At 37.8% G+C, this 26,197-nt stretch overlaps 1 protein-coding gene and 1 long non-coding RNA gene across 2 annotated transcripts in view; one reads left to right on the forward strand and one right to left on the reverse strand.

Annotated features, from left to right (window-relative positions):
- The first annotated feature begins 2,657 nt into the window (after window positions 1–2,657).
- On the forward strand, window positions 2,658–24,967 carry LOC139797046 (uncharacterized). The gene is made up of 3 exons (XR_011726260.1): window positions 2,658–3,662; window positions 5,042–5,101; window positions 24,513–24,967. It is a non-coding gene; the product is annotated as an uncharacterized lncRNA (long non-coding RNA).
- SPATA7 (spermatogenesis associated 7) overlaps window positions 4,135–26,197 on the reverse strand; it is a 37,252-nt gene continuing 15,189 nt past the window's right edge. The window contains exons 5-13 of the mRNA XM_071745811.1: window positions 19,845–19,978; window positions 11,519–12,000; window positions 10,349–10,415; window positions 9,928–9,999; window positions 8,421–8,491; window positions 7,453–7,506; window positions 6,778–6,855; window positions 5,697–5,754; window positions 4,135–5,339 (exon numbers count right to left, since the gene is read on the reverse strand). Of these exons, the coding sequence (XP_071601912.1) occupies window positions 4,845–5,339; window positions 5,697–5,754; window positions 6,778–6,855; window positions 7,453–7,506; window positions 8,421–8,491; window positions 9,928–9,999; window positions 10,349–10,415; window positions 11,519–12,000; window positions 19,845–19,978 (1,511 nt within the window). The 3' untranslated portion in view covers window positions 4,135–4,844. The remainder of the gene's footprint in view (window positions 5,340–5,696; window positions 5,755–6,777; window positions 6,856–7,452; window positions 7,507–8,420; window positions 8,492–9,927; window positions 10,000–10,348; window positions 10,416–11,518; window positions 12,001–19,844; window positions 19,979–26,197) is intronic.

Below are 26,197 nucleotides of genomic sequence, written 5' to 3' on the forward strand. Positions count from 1 at the left end.
GCTTCCCTGGGCAAGAGCTCCAGGACTTGGTATAGGAGAAATTTAAGGGAGCTGATGAGAGAGGTTCCCAGCCTAGTGCCTTGACAAAGGGAAATGAAGTAGCTTTCATTCAGCTGTTGGGGTTGCTTAAGTCTGGAATGGCCGTGGATAAAGGTTACAGGAAACTCAGCAACGCTAGGAACCCAGTTGAACATTTTCCATGTGATATCTCCTTTGTTTAGGATGTGATGGGATTTTTTACACCTATTCCTTTTTCCTGAGGGGTCAATGAGAGCATAAAATGTGTGTTCTGTCTCTCCTCTGTTTTTATGAGCATCTCCTGGAAGGCTGGACTCTACAGGACAGAAATGCTGCCAAATTACCTCCTACAGCCTTAAACTGCTAGTAGATGGTCACAATTTGTGAGTATGATGGGAATGTCTCTTATCCCTCTGCACAATGCTGGTGTGTAAGTAATGACAAATAAGCAGAACTGAGGTTAATTTACATTCTCTGTTGAAAGAAACTGGAAATACTGCACTGATGGTACAGGCAGAATTATCCTGATACTTGTGAAACTGACTTTGGCCATGAGCTGGCCCATCCCATTGCTCACGTCTCCCATTATTTCATTACTGGAGTGTGCCTGGCACTGGGTTCTTCATGGCAAGGAATGTGCTCTCACCTGGCAGTTGCTTCTTCAGGTAAAAGGATGGACAACAAGGAGCTATTTGTTGAGGTGTGCCCAAGAACTCCTTGGGGAGATCGGATTGCACCATGAATTAAACTGAACAGTGGCTCTCCAAAGTTCAAATATTGAGGAGAAAACATGTCCTGTGGAAAGCTACAGCAAGGGCCTTTGAAAAATCTGTGTTTAACCTGATAGCCTCTGTATAACGCTTTAAGATTCTTGAAGTGGGAGGGGAGGACCCATCATTCAAGCTTGCTCCTGGGGAAAGAGAAATTGATATGAGAGCTTGAGCTCTTCTATCTTGCTTTTACAATCCACTGTTATCTGAGGTGGCTGTGTCCAGCATTTGTGAAGCCTCATAGCCAGCTGTTATCTGTATTTTCTCTGGTCTTGATTGTGTCAAGTGTCAAGGAAAAAGCAGGGTGCCAGATGCCTCTGAGCTGAATTGCTGGTTGAAAAGTCTAGACCTCTGAAGTCCTGTGAGGAATTCTCATGCTGACAGAAGAGCTGATGGCCTCTGACATGTTGCTTCACTTCTTGTTTGGTGTGTGAACAGAACAGACAGCTGGGGTCACCTCATAGTTCTGTTACTTATCTGGAATTGGGCTCTGGTGAGGTGTCAGGTATGCTGCAGCCCTCATGCAGATACTGTAAGGGGAATCCTATGAGCTTGCTGAATTCTTGGGATAACTTCAGAGAGCTCTGTCACTTGTGCTATGGATCAGGCTGCCTGCCCTCTGTGAGGATGGGGCTGCAGAGATCTGTGGCCTGCCAGGCTGAGGCTATGTTTGAGTTTTTCTCTGTCTCAAGTTTCATGTGCCTCTGTACTCCATGTATGTAGCCTTTTCTTGCCCTTCTCAAGGTCTAATTTGATTCCTCTGATGCACTAGCACTGCAGGACTATGGGTGCTGAAGCCTGGGATCTCTCTCCTGCAGCAGCAGCGGGTGCCTGTGCCCCATGGGGGTGGCTGCTCAGCCCCTCCACCATTCCTCCTGCCCCAAACGGGCTGGGTACAGAGCCCACACCTTTTGCAGAGCAGTTTCACAATGTAAAAAATAAATACAAATATAGTTTTTGTGCGTAGTCACCTGGGTTATCAGACACACCTCCCGCCTTTGCTGTCTGCTGGGATTAGTTTGGTGGAGGAGCTGAAATATCAGTCCCTTCAGGAGGCCTGAAGAGGGAGCCAAGCTGCTCTGGAGGCTTTCTACAGCAACCAGAAAGTCCTGTGCAAAGCAGACACAGCATTCTTAATTTTAGTTCCCTTCTCTTGAAGTAACTTGCTGGTATTCGTGGGTTTCCTGACCAGGAGTCCCCCTAGGTTTTCTTTCAGGTGGTTGAGATGGAGATGAGGGGCTGGAGCTCTGCTGCTCAGCTGATGATTTGTCATGTCAGTTGTTAACTGCTGATTCTTCTTTCCCTTCCCAGCAATGCTTTATCCCTGTGACATGCTCAGCTTCCGCTGGCCCACCACCCACTACAGCCTTTGAAACTTGATCCCTTGGCTGGTTCTGACCCGTGCTGGGGCAGTGCCTGGTGCAGCAGATTAATTTTCCACTCACCTGTTTGTGTGTCACTTGCTTTGCTACTTGGCACAGCAGCTGGAGATGGTTGTTTCTGAATGAAGATTTGATAAAGGACACAGGAAAGCTGGACTGATTGTGAGTATCTGCTTTGGGTGTTTTGGAGAGTGAGAAATTGCTTTAATTAGAATCCCTGGTTGCTGTTCTGTTCCTTGTAAGCTGTGTACATCCCAGGTGTTAGTTCCTGAGAACAGCAGCTCAAGTGTCTGGGATGTGCCAGAGGGAAAGTTTTGGTGGCTCTCAAGACACCACACAGCAGCAGTGTCCCGTTCTTGCTTATCACATCTGTCTTGGGTGGTCAAAAACTATAGTGAAACATTGGGGTTTCCCAGAACTCTCTGAAGTGTACCCAAAGTTACAATTCTGTGTTTTTACCCTTTTTCATTAACTTTTAGGTCTCAAATTCAGATGCTATAACACAGAGGTAGAAAAATTAAGTGAGCTCAAAAATAGGTTTGAAGACCAATGTTTGTTCTGCACCTGTGTTCTACCTGATCTTAGGTCTTACCATTTTTTAAAAAGATGGAATAAGTAACAATTTCCTTTCCCCTTTCCTACCTCCCGATGTTCTCTTAAACATTCCTTTTCCATTGCTACTCCTCCTTCTCCCAGGCTGGGGCTGGAACTGCTACATTTAACTGAGGCTCAGGCAGAGAGGAACAGTGCTCTGAGGGGTATTATTGGGGTGTCTCGTCAGCTGAGAGCTGTGCTGTCACTGCAATGAAACAGCCTGCATTGGTGGCTACCAATGAACTCCTGTACCTAATTGTTATTTATGCTGGGGCTCCAGTAGTCTTGTTCACACTCCTTGCTGAGATAAAAGTAGCACTTTCCCCCTCCACTGTCTGATGGGGCCATTTGTTCTTGAATTACGAAATGTTACCAGTTAAGCTGCATCATTCTACAACTACTGCTCAATAGCTATAAACGATGTAAGGATGTACAGAAATGCAGAGAAAGCACCTTTTGCTTATTCAGGGAATCATGTCCTGCATTACAATACTGATGACTCTGCCAGAAGTTTTGGTTTTGTTTGACTTGCTTTCTCTAGAGTTTTAAAAATATTTCTTCTTTTTTATTTTTTCCATAGAAAAAATGATTGACAAGTGAAGCAGTGGTCTGTGTCTTTTGGAGTTACTTATAGCTGCAGCTGGTCATCTCCCTTACAGGATCAGTAGTCTTTCAGAGACACTCAGGAGCCTCAGGGCAGGCAGGTGGCAGCAGTTTTATGTGTGAACCAAAACCACTTTAGTCTGTCCTTGGAGGAAGCAGATAAAGACCAACACTGAACCAGGCTTTTCCTGGTTCTTAAGGCTTTCTGTAGTTTCTTGCCTACAGCAAGGCAATGTAACTTCCTGGCATTTCCTCAGAACCTGTTGAGCTCGTTCTGCAGTAATGCAAGTGCCAGGTAATAGCTGTACTCTGATTAGATTTGGGCTGATTTTGAGCAATTCACGCACTAAGTTCAATTTAATCTGAATCATAAAACAGACCTTTTCTCTGCTTGCTGTATAAGATGTCTGATGTGTCCTCTCCTGGATAGTCCTAGTCATCAATCAGTACCCAAGTCAATCTTTCTTCAAAACCAAAGCTTTTTGCAGAATGCTTTGCCAAGGTTGCGATTAATGCAAGAAATTAAACCATGTATTTGCAAGAAATTAAACTTTTTTTGTGTAGTTGAAAATTGTTGCAGTTTTCACTTTGCAGAAATACCATCTGAATCATGGACAACTGGGATTAAACCACTCAAGAACTGCATCTAGAACAAACAAGAGAGCTGTGTATTAAACAGCTCAACAGCTGCCATATGCAGAATCTAGAGATAAATGTTTTCTTTTCAGGACAGAAAGCTGAGAAGTTGGGCAAAGACTGTGAGCAGCTAATACTCTAAATTGCCTCTTTATACCTATTGGTACAAGGAATAAGATAACTGAGTTCATGGTTGAGAGCTGAAGTAGGAACCAGCATCTTACCACCACCAAAAGAAATTCTGATGTTTGGAAAATTGCCTATTCATACTTGTTCCTTACTTCACCCGAGGTAATGCAAGGAAAAGGTATGTTTCTTATGTTCTAAAGTTACTGGTGAAAGGAAAAAAGTTGGCTATGTGCCTCAATAGTGTGTAACATCAAACAATTCCCTCTTCCAAGATGGACAAACACTTCCACCTCTGCTCTGCAGGTGTGTAACATACCATGATTTGATATGGATAGGTAAGTTGAATTCTTGCAGACTACAATATCTTGGGTCTTTACAGCAGGACCAAAACTGTACTAGCACTTAGCTTATTTATTATAAATAAAAAAACAATAAATATTTCATAAATTGCTATTACAGTTTTCTAAAAATATACATCTAATTTTAATATTATAAAAAATAGTTATACAATTATAGACAAAATATACAGGGTTTTAATGATAACACTTTACTCTTTAGAGTCTACATTAATACAGGGATTAATGCCCAAATAAGAATACCCTGCTAGACAGATTTTTATCAGTATTTTAATAAACTGAAAAAAACCCCAAATTTAACAAATGGCAGTTCTGCACAGAACTAGCTCAACCCCTATTTCACAGCTAGGCTTTAGCTACCATTTTAAATAGTCATGTGAGATCTGAAGGGCCTCTGCAAAGCTCTCCTCAAGATCATCGAGTTCCTTGTTGACTTCCAAATCACTGTCACAAGTAATCAAGTTCAAAGTTGCCTCCTGTGAGGGTGAAGTGTCTGGGTCTTCTTCAGATTTCATGCAGCAACCTAACTCTCTCCCACCATCTATCATTTCAGCAACATCTCCTGAAAAGTCGTCCTTGGTCTGTGCCTCCTTTGAACTTTCCCTGCATACTGGTGAGTCACATTTGTTTGGTTCCTTTAATAGTAAGTCAATGGTCCCAAAGAATTCAGGTTTTGCAGCTTTTCTTTGCATCTGACTTTTACTGGTAAACTTGAGCTCTTCCATGATATCAAACTCTTTCAGATCCAGCGAGTCAAAGGCTTCCCAGTCCGTGTGGCTTTGCTCTGCACCACTGCCCGAGCTGCAGCCCAGGTCTGCTCTCAGCACGTCCAAAAAGTGCCGCATTTTGCTCTAAGGGTTGAAGGAAGATAGAGGTGACACTTCTCCAGCCACATGGCCCGCACCTGCCCAGAACTCAGGGTTTAATTCTGACATAAGGAAAGGGAGGCTGCTTGCAGTCAAGTGACCATATTACAAAGTGTCTCCAAATGAAGGTAACCATTGTCCCTTCTTTTGTGACTGTGCACGACACTCCTGATCTACTCTGTTCCGTGAGTCTGCAAATCTAATTTCTGGAGACAGATATGGCTCCCACTGAGCATTCTGGTCACCTTTACCTGCAAATACACCAGAGCATTTCCACTGTACTTTGGAAACATCACTGAAGCCATATGCAGAGAGGGAGAGTAACATAGAAGAAGCACCTACCTCATCCAAACGGTTCTTATTTTCCTGTATATGACACTCAAACAGTTGTTCCAGGGCTCTACAAAAAGAATGACATCATTTCACAGGGAGAAAACAATTTTTACCAAATCTACATAAATCAATGACCTTAGTTTTTCATTTTCACTGCTTAGCTGAATGTAACTACTAAGGTTGTTTCAAGTCACTGGATAAGGAACTGGCTGGACGGTGGCATGCAGAGCTGTGGTCAATAGCTAAATGTCCCAAAGACCAGTGACCAGTGGTATTTCTAAAGGGGAGGTACTGGGACCAGCACTGCTTAACATCTTGGTCAGTGACATGAGGAAAGGCACCCTCAGCAGTTTGCTGTGTAGTGTGGTCAGCATGGTGGTGGGAAAGGGAGGCCATCCAGAGGGAACACGATTGAAAGGTGGCCTGGTGCAAACTCCATCAACTAAGAGTTTGCTATCAACTAAGAGTTTGCTATCAACTAAGAGTTTGCTATCAACTAAGAGTTTGCTATCAACTAAGAGTTTGCTATCAACTAAGAGTTTGCTATCAACTAAGAGTTTGCTATCAACTAAGAGTTTGCTATCAACTAAGAGTTCTTTATCAGAAAGAACTGGTATGGAAAAGAATTTCTGAGTACTACTCAAATACATCACTTGTAGCATAACCTGTTTAATTATTGAAAAAAAATTTGCAACTGGTGAACCCTTCTCTAAAACAGTACATAATCCTGAAAACCCATGTGGAAGACTGAATTCATACTGGAACAGGAAAAAGGCCAGAAGGGAGATGAAGGATCTGTTGTGTGAAGGATTAGTAACTTTGTTTATTTAGCAAAACAGATACTGTAGATTAAAATGATTTCCTCTTAGCATTACTCCACCTGTGCTACAAGGTCAGTTTCTGACTGAGGCTTTTTTCCTTGTTTTTCTTCCTTCCATAAAGCAAAAAACCCAAACCAAACCAAAACAAGGGGTATCTCTGTATCCACATATTCTTAAAGAAAAAAGAATTATTACTAAATGATACTTCTGTTTCTTATTTCCATGTGTTTCTGACACAGCACTAAAAATTTGAAAGTACTATAACCTACCTGTCAGAAAATACCCCAAGGCTAAGAATTTCATTTGTTACATCTTCAATGAAAGCTAAATATAAAATCTCTTCTTCTCTGCAGGGAGAACAGAAAAGCCAATATTAAATGTTCTAAAATAAAGACACATATTACATAGTGCAGTAGGTCCAATCACCTTAAAGGGAAATGCCATTAAGAAAAATGTATAGCTCTGGCTTCAGCTGCTATTTTTCCAAAAGGTAATTATATCAGAACTAACTAAACCTTTCATTCCATTTGAATATTAATAAAAAGCCCAGTGTAAAATGCCACTGTTAGAAAGGTTCCTATGGTGCTTTGTGTTTATGCTTTCTGTTGAGGCATAAATTAGCACAGAGATTCTGAGTGAGGAAACCAGCAGATCTTGGGAAAGGTTTTTAACCTGCTTTGCATTCAAGAAGAAAGGGGTATTAACTGTGAGGAAAGTAGTAAAATTGCAGTGTGATGCTCTGAGTGAAGGCTTCCAAGGGAGCTTCTACAGAATCTGACTCCAACTGAAAATGGGAAGCTCCAAGTATATCTCTGACAGCCTCCATTCCTTTCAAACAACAGCTCTTTGATGTACAAAATCCTTGTTAATGTGAGAGGTGGCTTTAACCTCTTTGGTCAACTTTCTATGATGCAAACTAACAGAAAAATGGTTTAAGCACTTACTCAGCTTCAATAATCGTCCTTGCTGAAGACTGCTGTGAATACAATGATGTCTCTCTAATCAGAGGGTAAGAAAAAGAGCAACATTTAAAAATCCACTGTACTACTTTTCATCTAGCTTTCTTCTAGAGCTATCCTGGGCCATTATACCACTTCCTTTTAGAAAAAGACCAACCACAACACCCCTGACCCCACTCCAACAGCAAACTCCACAGCTTACACTGAAGCCTGAAAGTATTATAGCACCTCAGCAGACACAGTGCTCTAACACCTCAAAAGACCTCAGTGTTACTTCAGATGCTATAAGACCTCTCCTATCCATAAGAGTGGGGTTTTTTACTTGGAGTATAATTTTTTTCTCAGGTAAAAATGCCTTGCTTGAAAAGGCCAGAGAGCAAATCAGTAAGTCATGCACAATACTGAGGTCAGCAATGAGGAGAATCAGCCTGGAGCCCTTGGATTCTGCCCTGATTTCCAACACAGTATTCTAAGTCTCTGATACATTTTCAGAAAAAGGATGTGGGAAATGCCTCTGGTCTGCAATTCTCACAGATAGTAGACTCAAAAGACTGGATGAAGACCCCTTTTCCTGAAAGGAATTACCAACTGGAATACCAATCCAGTGTTTAGTTTTAGTACTGTATAAGAATACACATTCCTTAAGCTCAGATGTATGCTCGGATATACAGAACTAACAGTGGTATTAATGTGCCACTGCTCTCACTCCTGACAAAAATACTAGTAGATTTCAGATCTCTTTTTTCCAATTTGCTTCTTAGGGGAAGTTCATCATAAGAAAATAATCAATTTTAAAATTGGGAAAGGCTGTTGATCTAAAAAACCCCAACCAACCAAAAGTCCTGTGAAAAGAAACTTATATAACATTAGTGAAGGTTTATGGCCCAAGAAGCAGCTGTATAGAAAGCAAGCAGCCCTGCTTCAAACAGTCTCTCCTGCTATAAATCAGACACCTTAGGAAGGAGTATGGAGAGGCAGCTATTTCTCTTTCAGGCTCATCCACAGTGTATCGTCTCTCTTCAGCCTACAACACATAAATATTGTCAATAAATATACACATCAAATTTTACTATTAAAATAAAGTAATAATTATTTGCAATTAAGCAATACTAGAAATTTTATACCTTTTCTAAGATACTTGGAGTAAACTAAGACATAAGGCAATAAACAGTCATCAGCTTTGACATCTAAAATCCTAGAGGCTACCAAGAAGATGGAGACTGCCTTTTTACAAGAAGTTACACGGAAAAGACAAGGAGTTATGTTTACAAGTTACTTCTGTGGAGATTCTAATTGGACACCAGAAGAACATTTTTCACCATGAGAACAATTAGACACTGGAATAATCTCCCAGGGGAAGTGAACTCTCCTACATTGGACAGTTTCAAGACTCAGGGTGCTAGGCCACCTTATTTAAAATATGTTTTTACCTAAAAAGGTTGGACTAGATGATCCTTGAGGCCCCTTCCAACCTGGCATTTTATGATTTTATGAATTCTAGTCAAAGGCAACAGGAGATGTGGAACATTTCTCCCCTGCCAAGCATGTCAAAGATGAATTCTCTGGCACATGAATGTCACCAACAGGAGTTAAATCTGGTATGCAAAAAAAGGAACCAGCACTCTAAAGCATATCTCTTGATCTGTTTGTAGAAAACACACGGGGAGTTGCTGAGTACCTGCATTTTAAATAATACTGTGAAAAGGCCACTGTAAAGCTACATGACTTACTGCTGTCACTTTTGCAACAGCCAAAGGAAAGTCAAACACAATAGTTTTGAAATTAAATCATAAGTTCTTAATGGAACTGGAGTGAATAATAATTTAAACTTTTCTTAATGAAGTCAGCAGCAGATAAATACATATCCTCTCTCACCTCTCTCCCACAGTGAATAAATTATAATTATTTGTCTTATTAATCTAGAGACATAAGGAGTCTGACCCTGTACCTGCCATTCAGGAAGAAAGTCCAAAGTTATTCAAGTACTTCTCTTACATTTGACAGGTCTGTTTGATTAAGGACTTGTGGTCACTAAGTCACTGTACAGACAAGTTAAAGCATAAAGTAAAAACCTAACTTCTGAACAAACTCTTCCATGCAAATATCAATACAAATTAAGACAAGATAACAACTTCAGATTTGAATTCTTAAGGAATATTTCAGGTCTTTTTTCAGCTTCACTCTGCCTCCTGAAGATGCTGGTAGTCTCTCTCTCATATCTTTAAAATTTAGTAATCCTAAAACGAAGACAATTTCTGAAAGACCAAATAACCAGAAAACTAAGTTCAGCTCTCACAGATACTTAGCAGATGAAATTGAGGGATGCAAACAGCTCTGATTATGACAAAAAAATATTGTGAGCTCATAGAATTTGAAGTGATGTGGTATTTCATTAAAGCATTCCAGACACATTCAGCAAGACAAAAAGCAAACGGTATCAAGGAAGACTTTACCACCCACTGGTTTTGGTGCTTCCTCAGGGAAAGTGATTCCTTGGTTCCAACTCTTCTGCTGAGGGGTTTTTGGAATATGCTATCCCATACAAAAATGAAGAAAAAAAAATCTTGATTAAGAAGTACCTTTTTCACCTGAAAACTAATGTACCAAATGTTTAGGTCCTTAACAGATATTTGTGTGACAGTGAACATGAAAAACTGTTGAAAAATAGATTTTGAAAATTTTTAGTATCCTAAGATTTCTTCACATGCCTCAATTTTTTTCCATTTGTTTCCACTCATTCTTCTGAAACTCCTCTACAGAACTTACCTCATGAAAATAAAGAACATGAAACTTAAATCAATTGTGTACTGCTATGGCAGATATAAAGTATATACTCCAAAATGGTGACAGGTACAGTAAGAGTAGCCAGAACACTTATTACCTTCAGTTTTATCTCCTGTTGTTCGGTCATAACTTCTCTCTCAGATGCTTTGTCTGCAGATGGAAAGCTACAAAATTTAGAGATATATTAGATTTCCAAGAAGGTTACTTTCAAAATATACAGGACAAGAATACCCGTGCCACTGCAGAAAATTCCTGTCAATCTAAACAGGACCTAGTACTAAAATGTCTGGTTCAGTTTAGAAAATTTCTGCCAGACTTCCATTCTCATAATAAGACTAAGTTATAGTTCATTTTGAAGGATGACAGCAGTCTTACACGGGTGAACCAAATGCATTATTTGGTTGCATATTTACAGGGAATAGCAATATTATCCAAAATAATTGTCCAGAATTGAGAAGGGAGATAATCCTATATATTAACAGTGCATCAGGAAAATACAAGAACCACAGCAAGAAAATCAGTAGTTGCAATATTTGAGCTGAAGCTACTGTAATTGCAGTCTTATTGTTTCTAGGACAAGAAGAGAGCCTAACACACAGGCACTGAGGACATAAAGGAAAAATAGCTTTCTCTTTCTGAAGCAGTATCAGGAAAAACAAAACTAAATCTAAACTGTTTAATTTTACTTTGCTAAGGAGCTCAACGCAAGTGAAGGACATCAATTTTTTATAAAATATTTCATATAGGATACAGGTGAAGGCATATTAAATAGAATGATAAAAATACATATTAATATTTAAGGAAGAGCTGCATTTAAGAATTTTTTTAAAGGATCTTTGCATGATGTATTAATTAACCAATTGGAAAGTATGAGACTACAGGAGCAACAATGGTGAACTACTTGTATGCTATAGTGTTTAATTCTTTAGAAGACAGAAAGCAACTATACACCAGAGAAAGCAGAAAGAGCAAGGGAACAACTCTCCCCAGCAGAGGAGAGATTCCTCAGTTTGGATTTAGTGGCACTTTGTATCCAGTTTGTATAGATGAAACCAGCTGCTCTGGAGAGAAGACAACAAAATATGCCAGTGAAAAAAAGAAAATACCACTCTGTTTTAGCATATTCTACTTCTATGCTAAGGCATATCTAGAATAATTCAGGTTTTATACAGCTGTAAGTGAGAGCAAAACACACTGCTTTTATGATAATTCTGTTATGATAACATTTAAGTGCCACAGGTTCATAAGAAAGTGGTAATCTCTGTACCTGATCACATCAGTCTGAGTTTGAGCTTCCACATGCTGCTTGGAGTGATTTCTTCTTTTCTTTCGAGCAGGAGTGTAATACCTGTAGTCTGACAGGAAAGGTTTAGCATCTGATATTAAGGTGCGTGGAGTAAAAGGTTTTCGGCTATCAGTAAAGAATTCAGAGTGCCTGTGGAGGAGGTCCCCACAGCATACTTTGGATTTGATTCCTTGACACCTCTGGGAGTGACTAATGTTCACAAAACTACCAGTGGAGCAACTGCTTGAATGTCCAGAGCGTTTTCTTCGTGTACTTGCTGTCCTGACACTTGAGTTGGAGCTAGATGCATTAGATGGGTTCCGTGAATCCTTTCTGGCAAGTTTTCCTGGACTGGAGTGGCCCAAGGCACACTCGCCGTACGGACACAGCGCTGGCGATGATAGGCACGGTGTCTGTCGAGCACAGGGGAAGAGAAAGTCTTTGTCTTCTGCTTCCAAGTAATTCTAGAAAAAATTAAAACAAGATTTTATTGCTTTGGAGTCCCCAACACAGGGAGGACATGGAGCTGCTGGAATGAGGGCCATGAAGATGATCAGAGGGCTAAAGCACCTCTCCGGGGAAGACAGGCTGAGAGAGTTGGGGTTGTTCAGCCTGGAGAAGAGGAGGCCCCAAGGACAACTTACACCTGCCTTCCAATTCCTGAAGGGGCCTGCAGGAAAGCTGGGGAGGGACTTCTTATAAAGACACAGAGCAGGAGTAGGGGAAATGGTTTTAAGCTGGAAGAAGGCAGATTTAGGTTAGACATTAAGAAGAAATTCTTTAGTGCCAAGAGGTGAGGCTCTGTAACAGGTCGTCCAGGGAAGATGTGGATGCCCCCTCCCTGGAAGTGTTCAAGGCCAGGGATTTCTAGTGGTGTTTCATTGCCTGAGCACAATATAAACCTAGAGAAAATCCTCAAGAATTTCACTTCACTTTTAGAAAATAATCAGATTATTAAGATGTGGATTGAAGGCTGGATGTGTGATTTTACCCCACCACTAATAAACAATGGACTGAATGCCAACAAAACCAGCACAAGCAGCTGTAAATGAAAGTACCTGCAGGAATTCTGCAAGGTATCTGTTGAGAGATTTCTGGTCTCTGACTAGGAGATGTAAGGAAGAAAAAAACCAACCAAACCTGGAAATCATTATACATTTGTTAAAAATTCATGACACTGTAACCCACTAATATATGATATACGATACTAATATATTAGAAGTAAACTAATAATATGTAGCATATAATATATATTAACCTATGCAATTCCTAGTACAGCTTGTAAGTTTACAGATTTCTTATCCTATCATTCAAATCTTAATGAAAAAGAAAAATGTGTTCTTAAATGTTCTAAACAATATGCTTCTTACTGTTTTATTGCTGCATTTTCTCATAGCACTGTAGCTGTTACTGCTTTGAATGCATACTATTTCATTTTTTCCCTTTTGGAATCACTTAATATTTTAAATAAAAGCTTAAGATGATGGTCACGCACGTTGAGGCACATAGTAAGTTGTGGCACATAGTAAATGCTATTTACAGAAATACTAAAAAATGCAGATAGCTTACCTTCAGTAATATTAAAAAATATAGATAGCTTACCATCAAAAATAAGCCACAGACCACACTGCTGTCACACAATGCATTTCCTTCACAACAATTCCACAGAGCAACTTTCTCTTACATCAGTAAGACCCATACATACTGTTCCAATACCCTGAGATGTCTGTAGTTGCTTAATGCAAAGGGGTATTTTTTTTAAGTTAGCTGAGCCAAAATAAGCTCATGGTTTCTCATGTGAACCAACTTTATTTTACTCCTACAGCATAATTAAATGCTGAACTGATAACATGCAGTAACAATGCCTAACAAGTGCTTGTGTTAGCAAGCAGTAGAACAAGGCTTACCACTGTGATTGTTTGCATACAAACTACTTTCAGTGGGAGCTCAGCACTATAGAAAACAGAGACTATTGGAAAGTTTCAGAATCCAATTATACAGCTGTTTGGAAAAGCTAATTCCATACCCTTCAGTAAGTATTATAAATAGCTTAATTTTTCTTGTATACTTGTTTGCTGTCAGTGTTTAAAATGGTTCATGGGACTGCAATATTAATCAGTCTGTGACAGCATTTCTGAACACAGGATGGCTGGTGCCCTGCAGTATACAAAATAAAACAACAACAATAATAGAAGATATTAAGTTTTATTAGCCAATTACACAGCTACAACTCATAAAAAGCCCCATGTTCTAATTTTTCAAAGCAGCTGAGGTGATCCTAAAACAAGTCAAAGTTAAACATGCCAATATCCTAAATTTAAGCTTTCCCTATTTTTGAGGAAGTTCAGGGCAGCTCTTTTCCTCCCCTCCCCAAATGTATCAGAAATAGAACAGGCCAAGTAGGTAAGGTAAGGTAGTGACTACACCAAAGTGCACATCCAAGCTGTAACTGGGTCAGTGTTGAGATGTCCCCATTCAAGCACTGAGAAAGAAGAAAGCCTTTTGAAGCCCTTATCCTGGGGTAAACCTTTACTGCTCTAACAGGCAGTTCAGCCTTTGGATACACAAAGAAAGAATATCAGGAACAAGGAACTATACTGCTGAAAAGATTTTAAGAAGTGTCAGAGAATGCTGTTTGTCTGCAATTTCCCAGCAAGCTTTCAGAAAATTATTTGTATCTGTGTTGGTATAGGCAAGGTAACTGTAAGCAAGTATGTTAATTTTCTTCTCTAATCTATACTGACAAAAACATCAGATATTTAGCAGGGAAAAAAAAAAAAAAAGGAAGACAAGGCTTGTCTACAAATATATTCAGGGACACACTGATAGATATTTAGCTCTGTTCTTCAGGTACAATTAAAAAAAAAAATCCATGGAAGTGTCATAGCTTTGGATATTAGCACTATCAAAAACTATAGATAAAGTAATTTGGAGTCAAGAATTTTGACACCTGTCTTGCTTGCCCATATAAGTTCCTACTCTTTTAATTCAACCAACTGTAATTTCTTTTGAAAGATACAAATTCACTGAATTATACATTTCAGCAGTAACAACCTCCTTAAAAAAGTTTCATAAATTAAATATTTATGCTTCAATTAGTTTAATAGCAAAACTGCATTTAGGAAATATAAATTGCAGCAAGCTTAAATAGAGAGGATCCCTGAATCTTCAGACTCTGTGGAAGAGAAAGTTCAGTAAAAACAGATCAAAGCATACCACTGTCATCTGATGGGTGAGAGAAGTAACACAGAGAAAAAAAATCCAGATTTCTCTCTAAGTTACTTTTACTTTCTAAGACAAGTTAAGTTTTTCAGCTCGAAAGCTACAGAGGTACCAGCTGCCTTATCAAAAACAAACTTTGAAAAGAAACCTTGCTACATCTATTTTCACATAAAAGAAGGTCCAAAGGCACCTCTCACTGGGGGCACTGAGGTTACACCAAGATGAATTTAAGTCTTGAAATTAACTCATATGAAAAGGTCTTCCAATAGAATAGTTCATCTGCCACCGTAAGATGAGATCAGAGAGGTTTTATGAACTGCACTGTCAAGATACAGAAGCTTCAATTTTGTAATAAATGAGCACCTGATTCTTTTAACTTGAGACAATTCTATTTACAATTTAATATTGCTGTAAGCAGGCTGAGCATCTGCTCCCTGGTGCCTGGACTGGGCAAAGGTCTCCTGCAGTAAGCAATGTGCTGTCTTTATAGGTGCTGCTCTCGTAACCCCTTGTATGTCACCTGTTCATTTCATCACACACTTTGATAATCAGTTAAGAGTTAAGAAATTCAAGAGAGATAATTCACACAAATACATGAAAAAATAAGACCTGTATGAATATAATCAGCTTGCACACTGTCACCAATAATAATTTTTCTCATTCAAAATCTCGTTCCTGTCATATCCTTTCCTTTTGAATATGAGTGGTATTCAATTGTAGAATGTGTATGTTCCTACTTTCATAAAATACTGTGATGTTATTAACAACAGGTATTACTGAATGCACATATGGAAATGTATTAATTCAAACAACAAGCATGGGAAGTGATTATTGTTGTGAATCCTGAAATGAAACCTGTACTAAACATTCCCGATGAAAACATCTTTCTTGGAAAGCAGAAGGTTCTTCTGCTTTCTTTAGTCACATCTCTCATTCTGACAGAACTAATTCAAGCACAATACATCTTCAGACTGTTAATATTGTAGCAGTATAATAAATCTTTAAGTATAAGGCATTTCACATATAGCCATGCACGTGAGCTGCATACAAAATTAATGAGAGATCAGGAACAGTTAATGGTGTTTCCTAATCTATATTTCATATGCACAAGCAGATAGCCCTGTTATTCTTAAGAAGTCAAAAAGATCTCAAAAAATAACAAGCTGAAAGGGATCTTGAAATGTCAAGCCAATGGCAGCCACACTTCAAATGGTTAAAAGGTAATATTTACCCTTCTATGGAGCAGCCTTCCTCTAGCTGACTTTTGACATTGATGAGTTTTTTGAAAGATTTTGTTAGCAGCCAGAAACGCCTATTAATAAGATTATCTGAACATGGCATATGAAATATCAAGTCTTGCTCAAGTTAGAGATTTTACTCATGGCCAGCTCAATTCATGTTTTCTTTCTTTAGAGATAAGTCATACTGAGCTTCATGCTGTTTGACCTGCTGAATCAATCAGACAAATGTTTAAAAACCCAAATCAGCTTCATACAGAAAAATAAAGTTAAAAGTGTAGGGATTTTACTAGGATACAGCTTTCCTTATGTGGCAGCAGTTGGAAAAACTACACAGTAGAAGCCCCCTATGCACAGATGTCACAGTATTTTCCCAACTGTGTCAAGCAGCGTTTTCTATGGTGAGAAAACAGATATTTCTTTACAGGAACACATAGGCTGACAGATAAATGAGTGCATACCCACAGACAGGCTATTTACCCATCCTCAAGCTTTTCTGTCTGAAGACTCACTTAAATTATACATTCACAAGGACACACAAACACAAAGCTAGCAGCTCTTTCAGAATCCATATCTGTACTTCATTATCCTATTCGATTAACTTTCACACGTGCTGTTAACCACCATTATTACACTACATGGAAAGAGAGGAGAAGTACAGCTGTCCTCAGGACATCTGATGCTTTCCCTGACCCTCTACTTGACTGTGAGAGATAAACTATTACCCTTGAAGTAATTTAGTTGCTAGCAATCACAGTCAAAGACTGCTCCATCTCGTCATTTGAAAACAAGGCTGCTCCTTAGCTCCTCACTTAGGTCTTCTGCTAGAAGCAGACAAATGCATGATGTGCCATTAACATCCTATCGTAACCCGTGGCTTTAGAGGGAATATTTTTCCTCTGTGATCTCTTTGATTAAAATAAATGATTCTTTCAAAAAGTCATTAATGAAATCCAGGTAACCACAAAAGAAAAAACTCAGTTCATTATATTTCATAGCAAATTCTCAAATTACAGTAACTTTGTATTTCTAACTACATTTATCTGATAATGAATTCACTCTTCTCGTGCATTTAAATCCTTGTACAAAACTAAGAGCGGGCCAGTCATTGTACCTGAGTGTACAACACTTTACAACTACTCAGTTTCATGGTTGGCTCAGTGTATAATAAAATATACTGACTAAATCACAGAGATTTTAAGAAATTTATAACAAGTATTATATAATTTAGAGGAATTTTTAAACTTGTTTGTTTGTTTTACCATGCACAAAGCACAGTCTCAATTGAAAACAGATTCTGTGCTCTATTGCAGCATTAAATAATAATAAATGAATCTATGTGAAAAATGAGATTGGTGAAATAAAAGCATCAGACTTACCAGAATGAATAAAAAGTGAATGCTAATGCATGAAACCTTTTGAAAACAACAAGTAAGGTGCATACATCAAAGTCAGCATGTATTTAGCTTGTAATCTAGTCAGACATTGACCTTGTCAGAGTTACAAGATTTATTATTATATTTTTATATCCAAATGTCCTATGCATGTATGTTACTCTTAAACTGGTAAAATTTTTACAGGAGCCACATTTCATTAGGCAGCAAATTTTGCATTGTGATAGTAATTTCTTTAACTTTTGTATTCTTACATTTAAATGTAACAGTGGCAAAGCCAGGGGAGTTGTGCTTGGCTGTTTCCTACTTCTCTCCTGTAATGCTGTAAGATGGTTATTAAGCATAGGACCACATTCTGCTTTTGCCAACCTGAAATATTCTGAGGTTGACTGCTTCACATTTGTACTGAACTTCATTCCAACCCAGGAATGCCCTAATTGTACAAAATGATTTTTGGAACAAAATGTGGAGAAACAAATATAGAATGTATAATCATCTTTTTCCTACTGGAAAAAGTGACTGTGCTAGTACAACTAGTGTGTGGCAACAACCCTCTACATTAGCATATGCTTTAATAGCCAGCCTTAGAATTTGTTTTCCAACTGTCTTCTATTGAAATATCCTGACATCTAGAGAAATAAAATTAGAATGGCTTAACTCATCCTGAAAAAGTATTGTTGGACATGTAGTCATTGAAGTAGAAGAATGCTCCCTTGGAGTATAAACAAGCATAGAAACTCAATGTATATTTTGACAAATTACATAAAGTTTAAATATAAAGTTTATATAAAGTTTTTATATAAAGTTTAAATAAGAGCTTAATTTTTAGCACAAGGATTACTTCCACTAACTACCCTTCTGCCAGAAAGCTCACACACAGATTTTTATTTCTTATTGACTCACTGGTGTTCTTGTTTATACTATAGTGCAACATCTTTCATAAGTCCAGCAATTATTTGATTAAAAACGTGGCAAATGACCTTTTAGTAAAGAGCACTCTTTGCATTTGTAAAGTTAAAACAAAACAAACCACATGCAAAAAATATTATAGCTAAAAATTACTTTTTATATGCGTTTAGAACATGAACTTGGTAAGTCTCCCAGTGTTAACCACTAACTTGGTAAGTCTCACTTTCTATAATACTACTTTTCAGTTGATAACTTGTAATTCATACTCAGTTTTTGACTTATGCCCTAAGGCTAGGAAACATATGGAAAGCTGCAGTTTCTGTTGGCATGATACAGACTGTGCTTTCAAGACTAATGCTGGTGGGAAGGCAGCTGTAAGTAATTAGAACTGCAACAGATATTATTTTATAAAGACCTTGTTTTGCAAGACATTAAAACAAAGAAAAAAAAGGGACAGTCTGCTATAATGCAATATTAAAGACCACAAGTGCATCCTTTCATTTTAAAACTTAAAATATCTGCAGCACTTGGAGATACATTTTAAGCACACTTTCCATGATTTCACAATGATATAACTTAAGGAACTTCTCCTGCTTCCAGTTTGAACACAATGAAATGGAAGGGCAAAAATAGTATTTATTAAAAAAAAAAATTTGGATTTTTATATATGACATTTCCTCCCTTTTGATGTGCATGACTGCACTTTCATCCATAAATAACAGCCATGTATTGAATTACAAAGCATTATTTCTCTACACTGCAATAAGGTCACACTCAGGCTGCCTGCTGCAATAAACAGTTACACAGGAAGAAAATGTGAGGTTTCTGTACTACTTAGAAATGTTCTCCAGCTCTATGGGTATTTTAACAACATATTAAGCATTTGCTGTTGAAATCAACACTGTAAAACATTATTCTGTTTTAAGTTACAGTTGCTCTTTTACAGTGATGAACAAGAAGATCTAATTTATTAGGCTATTTATTTCTTATTTTGAAATATACATGACATATCTGGAAATGCCAGCCAAAATAAGTGGACCTATGTATATAGACAGAAAAGCACATTTTAATGGCTTAAGTACTATTTTCACTTTCAATAACTGTAATTTGGGCATGTAGTATACTCTTAGATACGACATATATTTCCAAAGTAGGACTTTGGATCAGATAAAAATATCGAAGATTCCCAATTCTTCTGTTAGGAAGGTTAGTGGTTAAATAGAGTTCTAGCTTAGGAAATGGCATAGAAAGCTCTGGAGTGATGGAGAGAACATAGGAATTTCAGCTAAGATGAAAGTGAGAGAATTCAAGTGTAACTAGACCTTGACTTTACCACAAGAACCCTTCATCCAGATACCTGCCATCTTTGTCAGAAGGCTGAGACGTGCATTTGGTGTTGGGCACATGCCAGGAAGATCCTTGTCTGTTTTCTACTGTTTGAAATATGCCAACCCTCCCTCTAGAGCTGCTGCACAGCAGTGATCAGCAGTTATTATAGGAGGCAAGTAGACTATGGTATCCACTAAACAAAATGCAAACATCTACCTTTCCAAAAGAGGAGAGCAGCAGCCTTCCACTCTCTCGTGAGCTGGATCTGGAGGAAGTTCTCCTCATGCTCATTTCCTCTTCACACCTGGCTATCTTCTTTTTCAGTTTCTCTCTTCTTTGTTGATCAGCAACTTAGGAAAAAGACAATGTTTGTCAGATCCAAACTGAAATACTACTTTTTTCTTATTATTAGGAGCATGCTGGGAACTGAAGCTGTATCTCAGTTGAAGTCACACTTAGCTTCCCTGAAGTGAGAAGTATCCTCACCTCACAACTAATACACCACTAGGCAGGCATTCCAAGGTCAGGATGCTTAGTGGAGCACTCTGCTCAAAAACTTCCAAGTTTACTCTCATGTTTTTACCTATAAAACTTAGTTTGACTGAACTCTCATCCAGTATTTCAGAAAAAAAATGTTTACTGTTAGTAAACTTAAAACATAAAAAAACCCTCACTCACACCATGGAGAAATAGTGGGTAGTCTCCCATGCACAGAAATTCATGGCAAAACAAGCATGTTCATGTAAAGAACATGAAAAATGAAAGCAAACACTGCAAAAGTGTCACTGCCACATCAGGGAAGGAAATTCTTATCAGTCTATACTGAGCTGCAGTCCAAGATTTGTTCATAGTGTCCATGCAGCACAGTAGATCAGAAAGGTGTCTATCACACCACATGCAGTAAAGGGCTCAAAAGATGAGCAAAGTTTGCTATCAATATATGATCATAACACAGTCCAAAGTTTTTGCATATTGTGACCTTTCAGGTAAGACAGATGTTGTTCAAGAAATTGAAATACCCCTATGAGGCTGATAAGAATTTCATGTCCAAATGAGAATTAAGAGGGTTGAAATAAGCAAGCACACTTCTGAAGTCTGCATACAAAATGAAAACTGTTTCAACTCTTCACTCCATTTCTCATTTACTTAACACAAACCCTAATGCATGAATGCTCTGCTTGCTACAGACAGACAGAAAGGCCCTTGCAGGTTTCTTCTTCAGTTTCACAATGTATTTATATCATACTCTGATAGACTCCAATCTTCACACACACTACTATACTTAATGCATGGAAATGTAAGTAACTCTGTGGATTGGTGTGATACATTCTTCCAGACAGCTGAGAACTACAGCAATCTGAAGACATGTAATCAACTTCTAGAATACATTCATCTGTGTAAATTAACCCTACAGACATGTTAATATCTAGGAATTATTTAAGCATGTGTATCCATTTTATTAAACATTTTAAGCTCCTTCACATCCCCAGATGCAAAATCCTTGCTCTCATTCAGGAAAATCCCTCTTTCTTTCAGTTCTTACAGTTGACATGTAAAATACAATATACATTTCTTTCATGGATGCTGATTTATTCAGCCTATTTCATTTAAGCACTTACAATATCAAGTTTCTCTTATTATTGAAAAAAACATTAGCTGAAATTAAGATATGGTAAATTCTACAACTATATTAAAAGTATACCTTTTAAAAGAAGAAAAAAAAATACACTGTACCATTAAATCATTAAAATTCAGCATCTTTCCTCCCACAGTAAAATATTTTTATGAGGCCATTCTAAATTACTATTATTTCTAACTGTGTTCATCTTAAAAGTTACAGATGAGCACTCAGAAATTAGATGCAAGTCAGAAGTTTTATAAGTGTGAGATAAATAATCACTCCTCTTGAGCCAACAGAATGTGCCTGTGTGTGCTCATGCATGGGAGCTGTAAAAGCTCAAGCCTTGCCTACTGCTCAGATCAAATAGTGATGGCTGAATTGGGTGCTACAGAACTCAGGAAACAGTGAATGAATGAGAGCTCTGCAGAGCAAAAATGTAAACCACACAGAAGTATGCATGTCTTATTTTGTAAGTACAAATAGATGCACAAAACAGGAATTCCTTACACTCGAGGGCTTAGTTAGATGCTGGGTTTCTCTAAGAGAAGACATTTCACTGCATATTCAGACTGCACACCATGGCTTCACAGGAGTTTCTGGGCCATGTGGAAAGTAGTGTGACTGTTAATACAAAACTGAGTTCTCACGTCCCTATTCAGGCTTAAGTCTGAGATATAAAATCCATGGACAGATTATTCTTTACTTCTGGAGTTTAAAGCTATAAAAGCCAGCTACTACATACCTACTCCAGGACTGTGTGCTACGATTGTTCTCAGTTACAACACTGCTTATGCCCATGAGGAAAGAAAGAACAGTTAAATATGTCAGCTAAGGTTATCTTTGGATGTCAGAATGACCCATTGTGACTACTGTCACCTGCATGGGAAATGTGAAGTCTTTGCCCCTCATCAGTCATACAGGGAGCTTAGCCCAGCTAATCCATTAAGTATGTTCCAAAAGCTATTAGTCACTCACACACAGACATATGCAAAACAGCGTGATAAAAAAATCTCAGCAGTGAACCCATCTTGTACCCATCGTGTTGCCAAATTAGGGAATTTTCAGGCTAATTTGGCTGTAAAAGCTAGGAACTGGGAAACCAGTCAAGCGAGAGATAAAGAAATCATAGAACCCTAGAAAAGGGTTAACGTAGATGTAAACAGCCAGATCAATGGTAGAATCCTCCTGTAAGAATCACCAGCAAATAATACAGACACAGGCATGAGTATAGACACAAAACCAAATGTGCTGCCTACCTCCCCTTGCTTCCTATGTCCCTTCTCCAAGCAGGGACTGTAGAATCCAGTCTTATCATTTGACTTTAGCCAGACAGAAAATGCCATCACACAAATGGCCTGAACCTTGAGGCCAATTACTACTTACAACTAATTAAAATACTACAACTGATGGGAGCTGAAGATACTTAAGGCTGTCATCCATAACCACTTGTCCCACAGCTGTGAATATATTAAACTCAGAAAGAATGAGCCTAGCACTCAGAAAGAAACATGCAGTTTTAAAAGGGAGATTTATCTGTTAATTGAAAAGGTTGCTCTTCAGGTTTCAGTGAGGTTATTAAACTAAATTAGACAAGAGTGACCTTGGCATAATGTCATAGAGTAGTGGGAAGTGAACAACAATTGCATTTGTTATCAGATACCTAACAATTTACCTGCAAGTAGCTTTCACTATACTTTGGCTCCAGAAACATATCACATTCATAGAGTTAAATATGGGAAAAGTTCAAGGCAATAAGTATTTTGTGACAAATAAAAGAAAAAAGAAACCCACTGGTGTTTGGGTTTGTTTTTTAGTTTTTTTGGTTTTTTTGTTTTTTTGGTTGGTTGGTTTTTTTAAATTTAATCTTTTTAAAAAGGGAAAATTAAATGTTTGGGAAATAATAAGATGCATAGTCTATATGTCTAAATAACATAGATCCCTCCTAAAGCCTTGTTAGAAACTCCTAGATTATTATATCTCGTTAACTGCTGTGCCTAAAGTTGCTGCAAATATTCATAGTATAGTAAAAAGTATTTGAAAGACCATGAATTTTAAAAGTGAAACTGTAGCATTCTGCATAAACATCTACCTATAAACCATTGATCAGTCAGTCATAGAAGTAACACTTTTGCCTAGGCAAATACCCTTTTCACAGAGTACATTACCTTTCCAAAGCAGAGATCCCATTGGTAAATTTCCCTGTTAGAACACCCTCTCTATAGGCTTGATTCTTTTTTTGTTATGCCCAAGTTACAGTAGATTTTCTAGACATATGCTTAGAGTTATAAAACAAATGTCACAAACCTGGATGAAACAAAATAATCATACATACCACACTCCTGAGCAGCCTGAAAGCTCTGCACTTATAAGGTCAGAGCATGTATGATTTGGAATGTGTGTGGTTGTTCTTTGGGCTGAATTTTCAATCTCTATATTTATCTTATATCACATCACAGTATATAATTGGCAGTTAACCTTCAAGTTAATTATTTTTTATGTAAACAATCCATGCCAGACAATTAAATATTATGTTAGATTTAAATTTAGTTCAGCTTGCAGAAAAATGTAACTCAAAAGTCAAACACTGAGTATTTTAAAAATGCAATACTGAGTATTTCAAAATATATCTCATCAGTTCAACACTGATTATTTCTCTGTTGTGTTTTTATATAAGCTATTTTTGCAGTAACAAACTTCTGGGTATTATTACCCTTATGAATTCTCTTAGATAAATAACACAAACTTCAACCTCATTTCTACTGGGCTTGAAGTGCCTGCAGTTAATATAATTAGCCATAATTAACTTCTTAAGCATATCAGTTGGTGACATTACTTCTAAAAGCAAGCTCTTCCTTCTCTAAGTATTTTTACTACCATCTTCCTAGCTCTACACAAATTCCAATAAACCATGACTTAAGCACTTGGGGTGAGATCTCCTCAAATGCAAATCTAGTTTTGTCTTTGGGTGTGAAGTTTGGGTTTGCCATAAGTCTAAATCTCTATTTCTTAACACAGAATTTTAAATTTTCCTAACTCTAAGAGACAGTTCTCCAGTCCACCTTCACATCTGTTACCAGTGGCAATGTTTAATCAAATAAGGGAGGAATTGCCATGAAAAGAGGTGACAAAGAGTTTATTAAGGGCTTGATACTACAGGCTTTCTTGTATCAAATAGCAAGTAATGTTTGTATCAGTGTGTGCACTTCAGCAATGTAATACTGCTTGGCAAAGCTACTAATAGCAAAATGTGGCCATTGCTAAAGCCTGGAAATAAAGCCTGACAGTGAGACATAAAGCTTTCAGAGGAATTTCAGGAGAGGCAAGAAGCACAAGATTAACCCAAATCCATCCACCTCTGATCCTCTAATGGGGTCTTCATTCAACAGATGTCCTGTAGATGCTTCTGTCAGCTGCATGAAGAAAACAGCAGCCTGTGCACAGCCTAATACACAGAAATCATAAAAACTGAGCCTGTGCCAAGGAAAACTTCTGAGCCTGCCCAGGTAAACCTCCATTCCTAGAGAGAGGTTCATCTGGCTTCTAGAAGGGCTTGGACAGTTGATTTTTGTCTCATGGTGCCACTGGGACAGCCTCTCAGGACAATTTATATGTATTTTACTGAGCTAATCCTGAAAATTACTGTTTTCTGGTATGCTATAGCTATTTTGTGATCTTTAGTAATTATAGACAATGGTATAAAAACAAGCCCCCAGTGGACACATGGAAAAGCTGGGTAAATTCAATTACAAATCACGCACACATTTTTAATAATAATTAACTACTGAAATAACTACATAAGTAAATTATGTTTTCTCTGTTTCTTGATCTTTACAGGCCAAGACTGCTGGCATTTCTTGATTTTGTGCTTTATTTATCATATTCAGCATAATTTATGAGCTGCATGTTAGTACAAATGGGTGAAATTTTGGTTTGCTTAACTCACTATATCAGACTGTGAAAAATGTCTTTCTGATGTATTACCACTCATAAAAAAAAAGAAAACCTTTGTGCACAAGAAACTTTAAAGTAAATAATTTCTGCAAAAATAATGTAAAATTGATACAGTGAAAAGTACAGATCTAGAAAAATTTTTTACAAATTGGGTTTTTCTGATCTCAAATAATTAGACTTGATAAATATACTAGAACACTTTTCCAAAAATGTACTTAAACTCTGAAAACATACAAGTTAGAATCAACTGAGTATTTGACTTAAGGGAACTCTTATTAGTTAATTATTACTATTGTTTTCAGAAATACATATATACAGAGAACACTCAACAGAAAAGCTAAGAATCAAAGATGGATTTTGTGAAAGTTTCCTGTAAAACAGCGGCAAGAACAAAATATCTAAGTCAGCTTTTCATAGACCTCTCTGCTTTTTGTAGCATAAAGCGTAGACAGATATAATGTAAAGTATATGATCACATGAAAAATTAAAATTCTAATACAAAGTTATATAAAACGATTTATTACTTGATATTTCTACTTGAACCTAACCCCCAATAAACAGGAAAGGAACTTTACTGATCAGTCTGAATTGTTCTTTCCCCTCACCACTCCCCCTCCATCCACCTCAAGTATTCAACAGGCTAGAATCGGTTTCTGGTGGGTAACTTCTTAAAATATGTTTTTTCCTTCTTCTTTCCCTTGCTCTCCCCCTTTGATATCAGAGAGACCTGCATTCCCAAGCACACTAATCACTGAGTTCAGGCTGTACTATCAATACGCCCCGTGGAAAAAACCCTCTAAACACACAGGCTGAAAAGTTACTATGCTAGAAACCAGGCATGTGCAGCAACAGCTGTCTTGGCATAGCTTTTGTCAAGTTTTCTGACACAAGTTCCACAACCACAGACTTCTAATGGCCACTGGTATCAATCAACATGCTTGGACTAATTCTGAACTTAGAAGTTTCACATTTCAAGAAGTTTCACATTTTAACAACT

Source organism: Heliangelus exortis, chromosome 5 (genome assembly GCF_036169615.1).
Source record: "Heliangelus exortis chromosome 5, bHelExo1.hap1, whole genome shotgun sequence".
NCBI lineage: Eukaryota > Metazoa > Chordata > Aves > Apodiformes > Trochilidae > Heliangelus > Heliangelus exortis.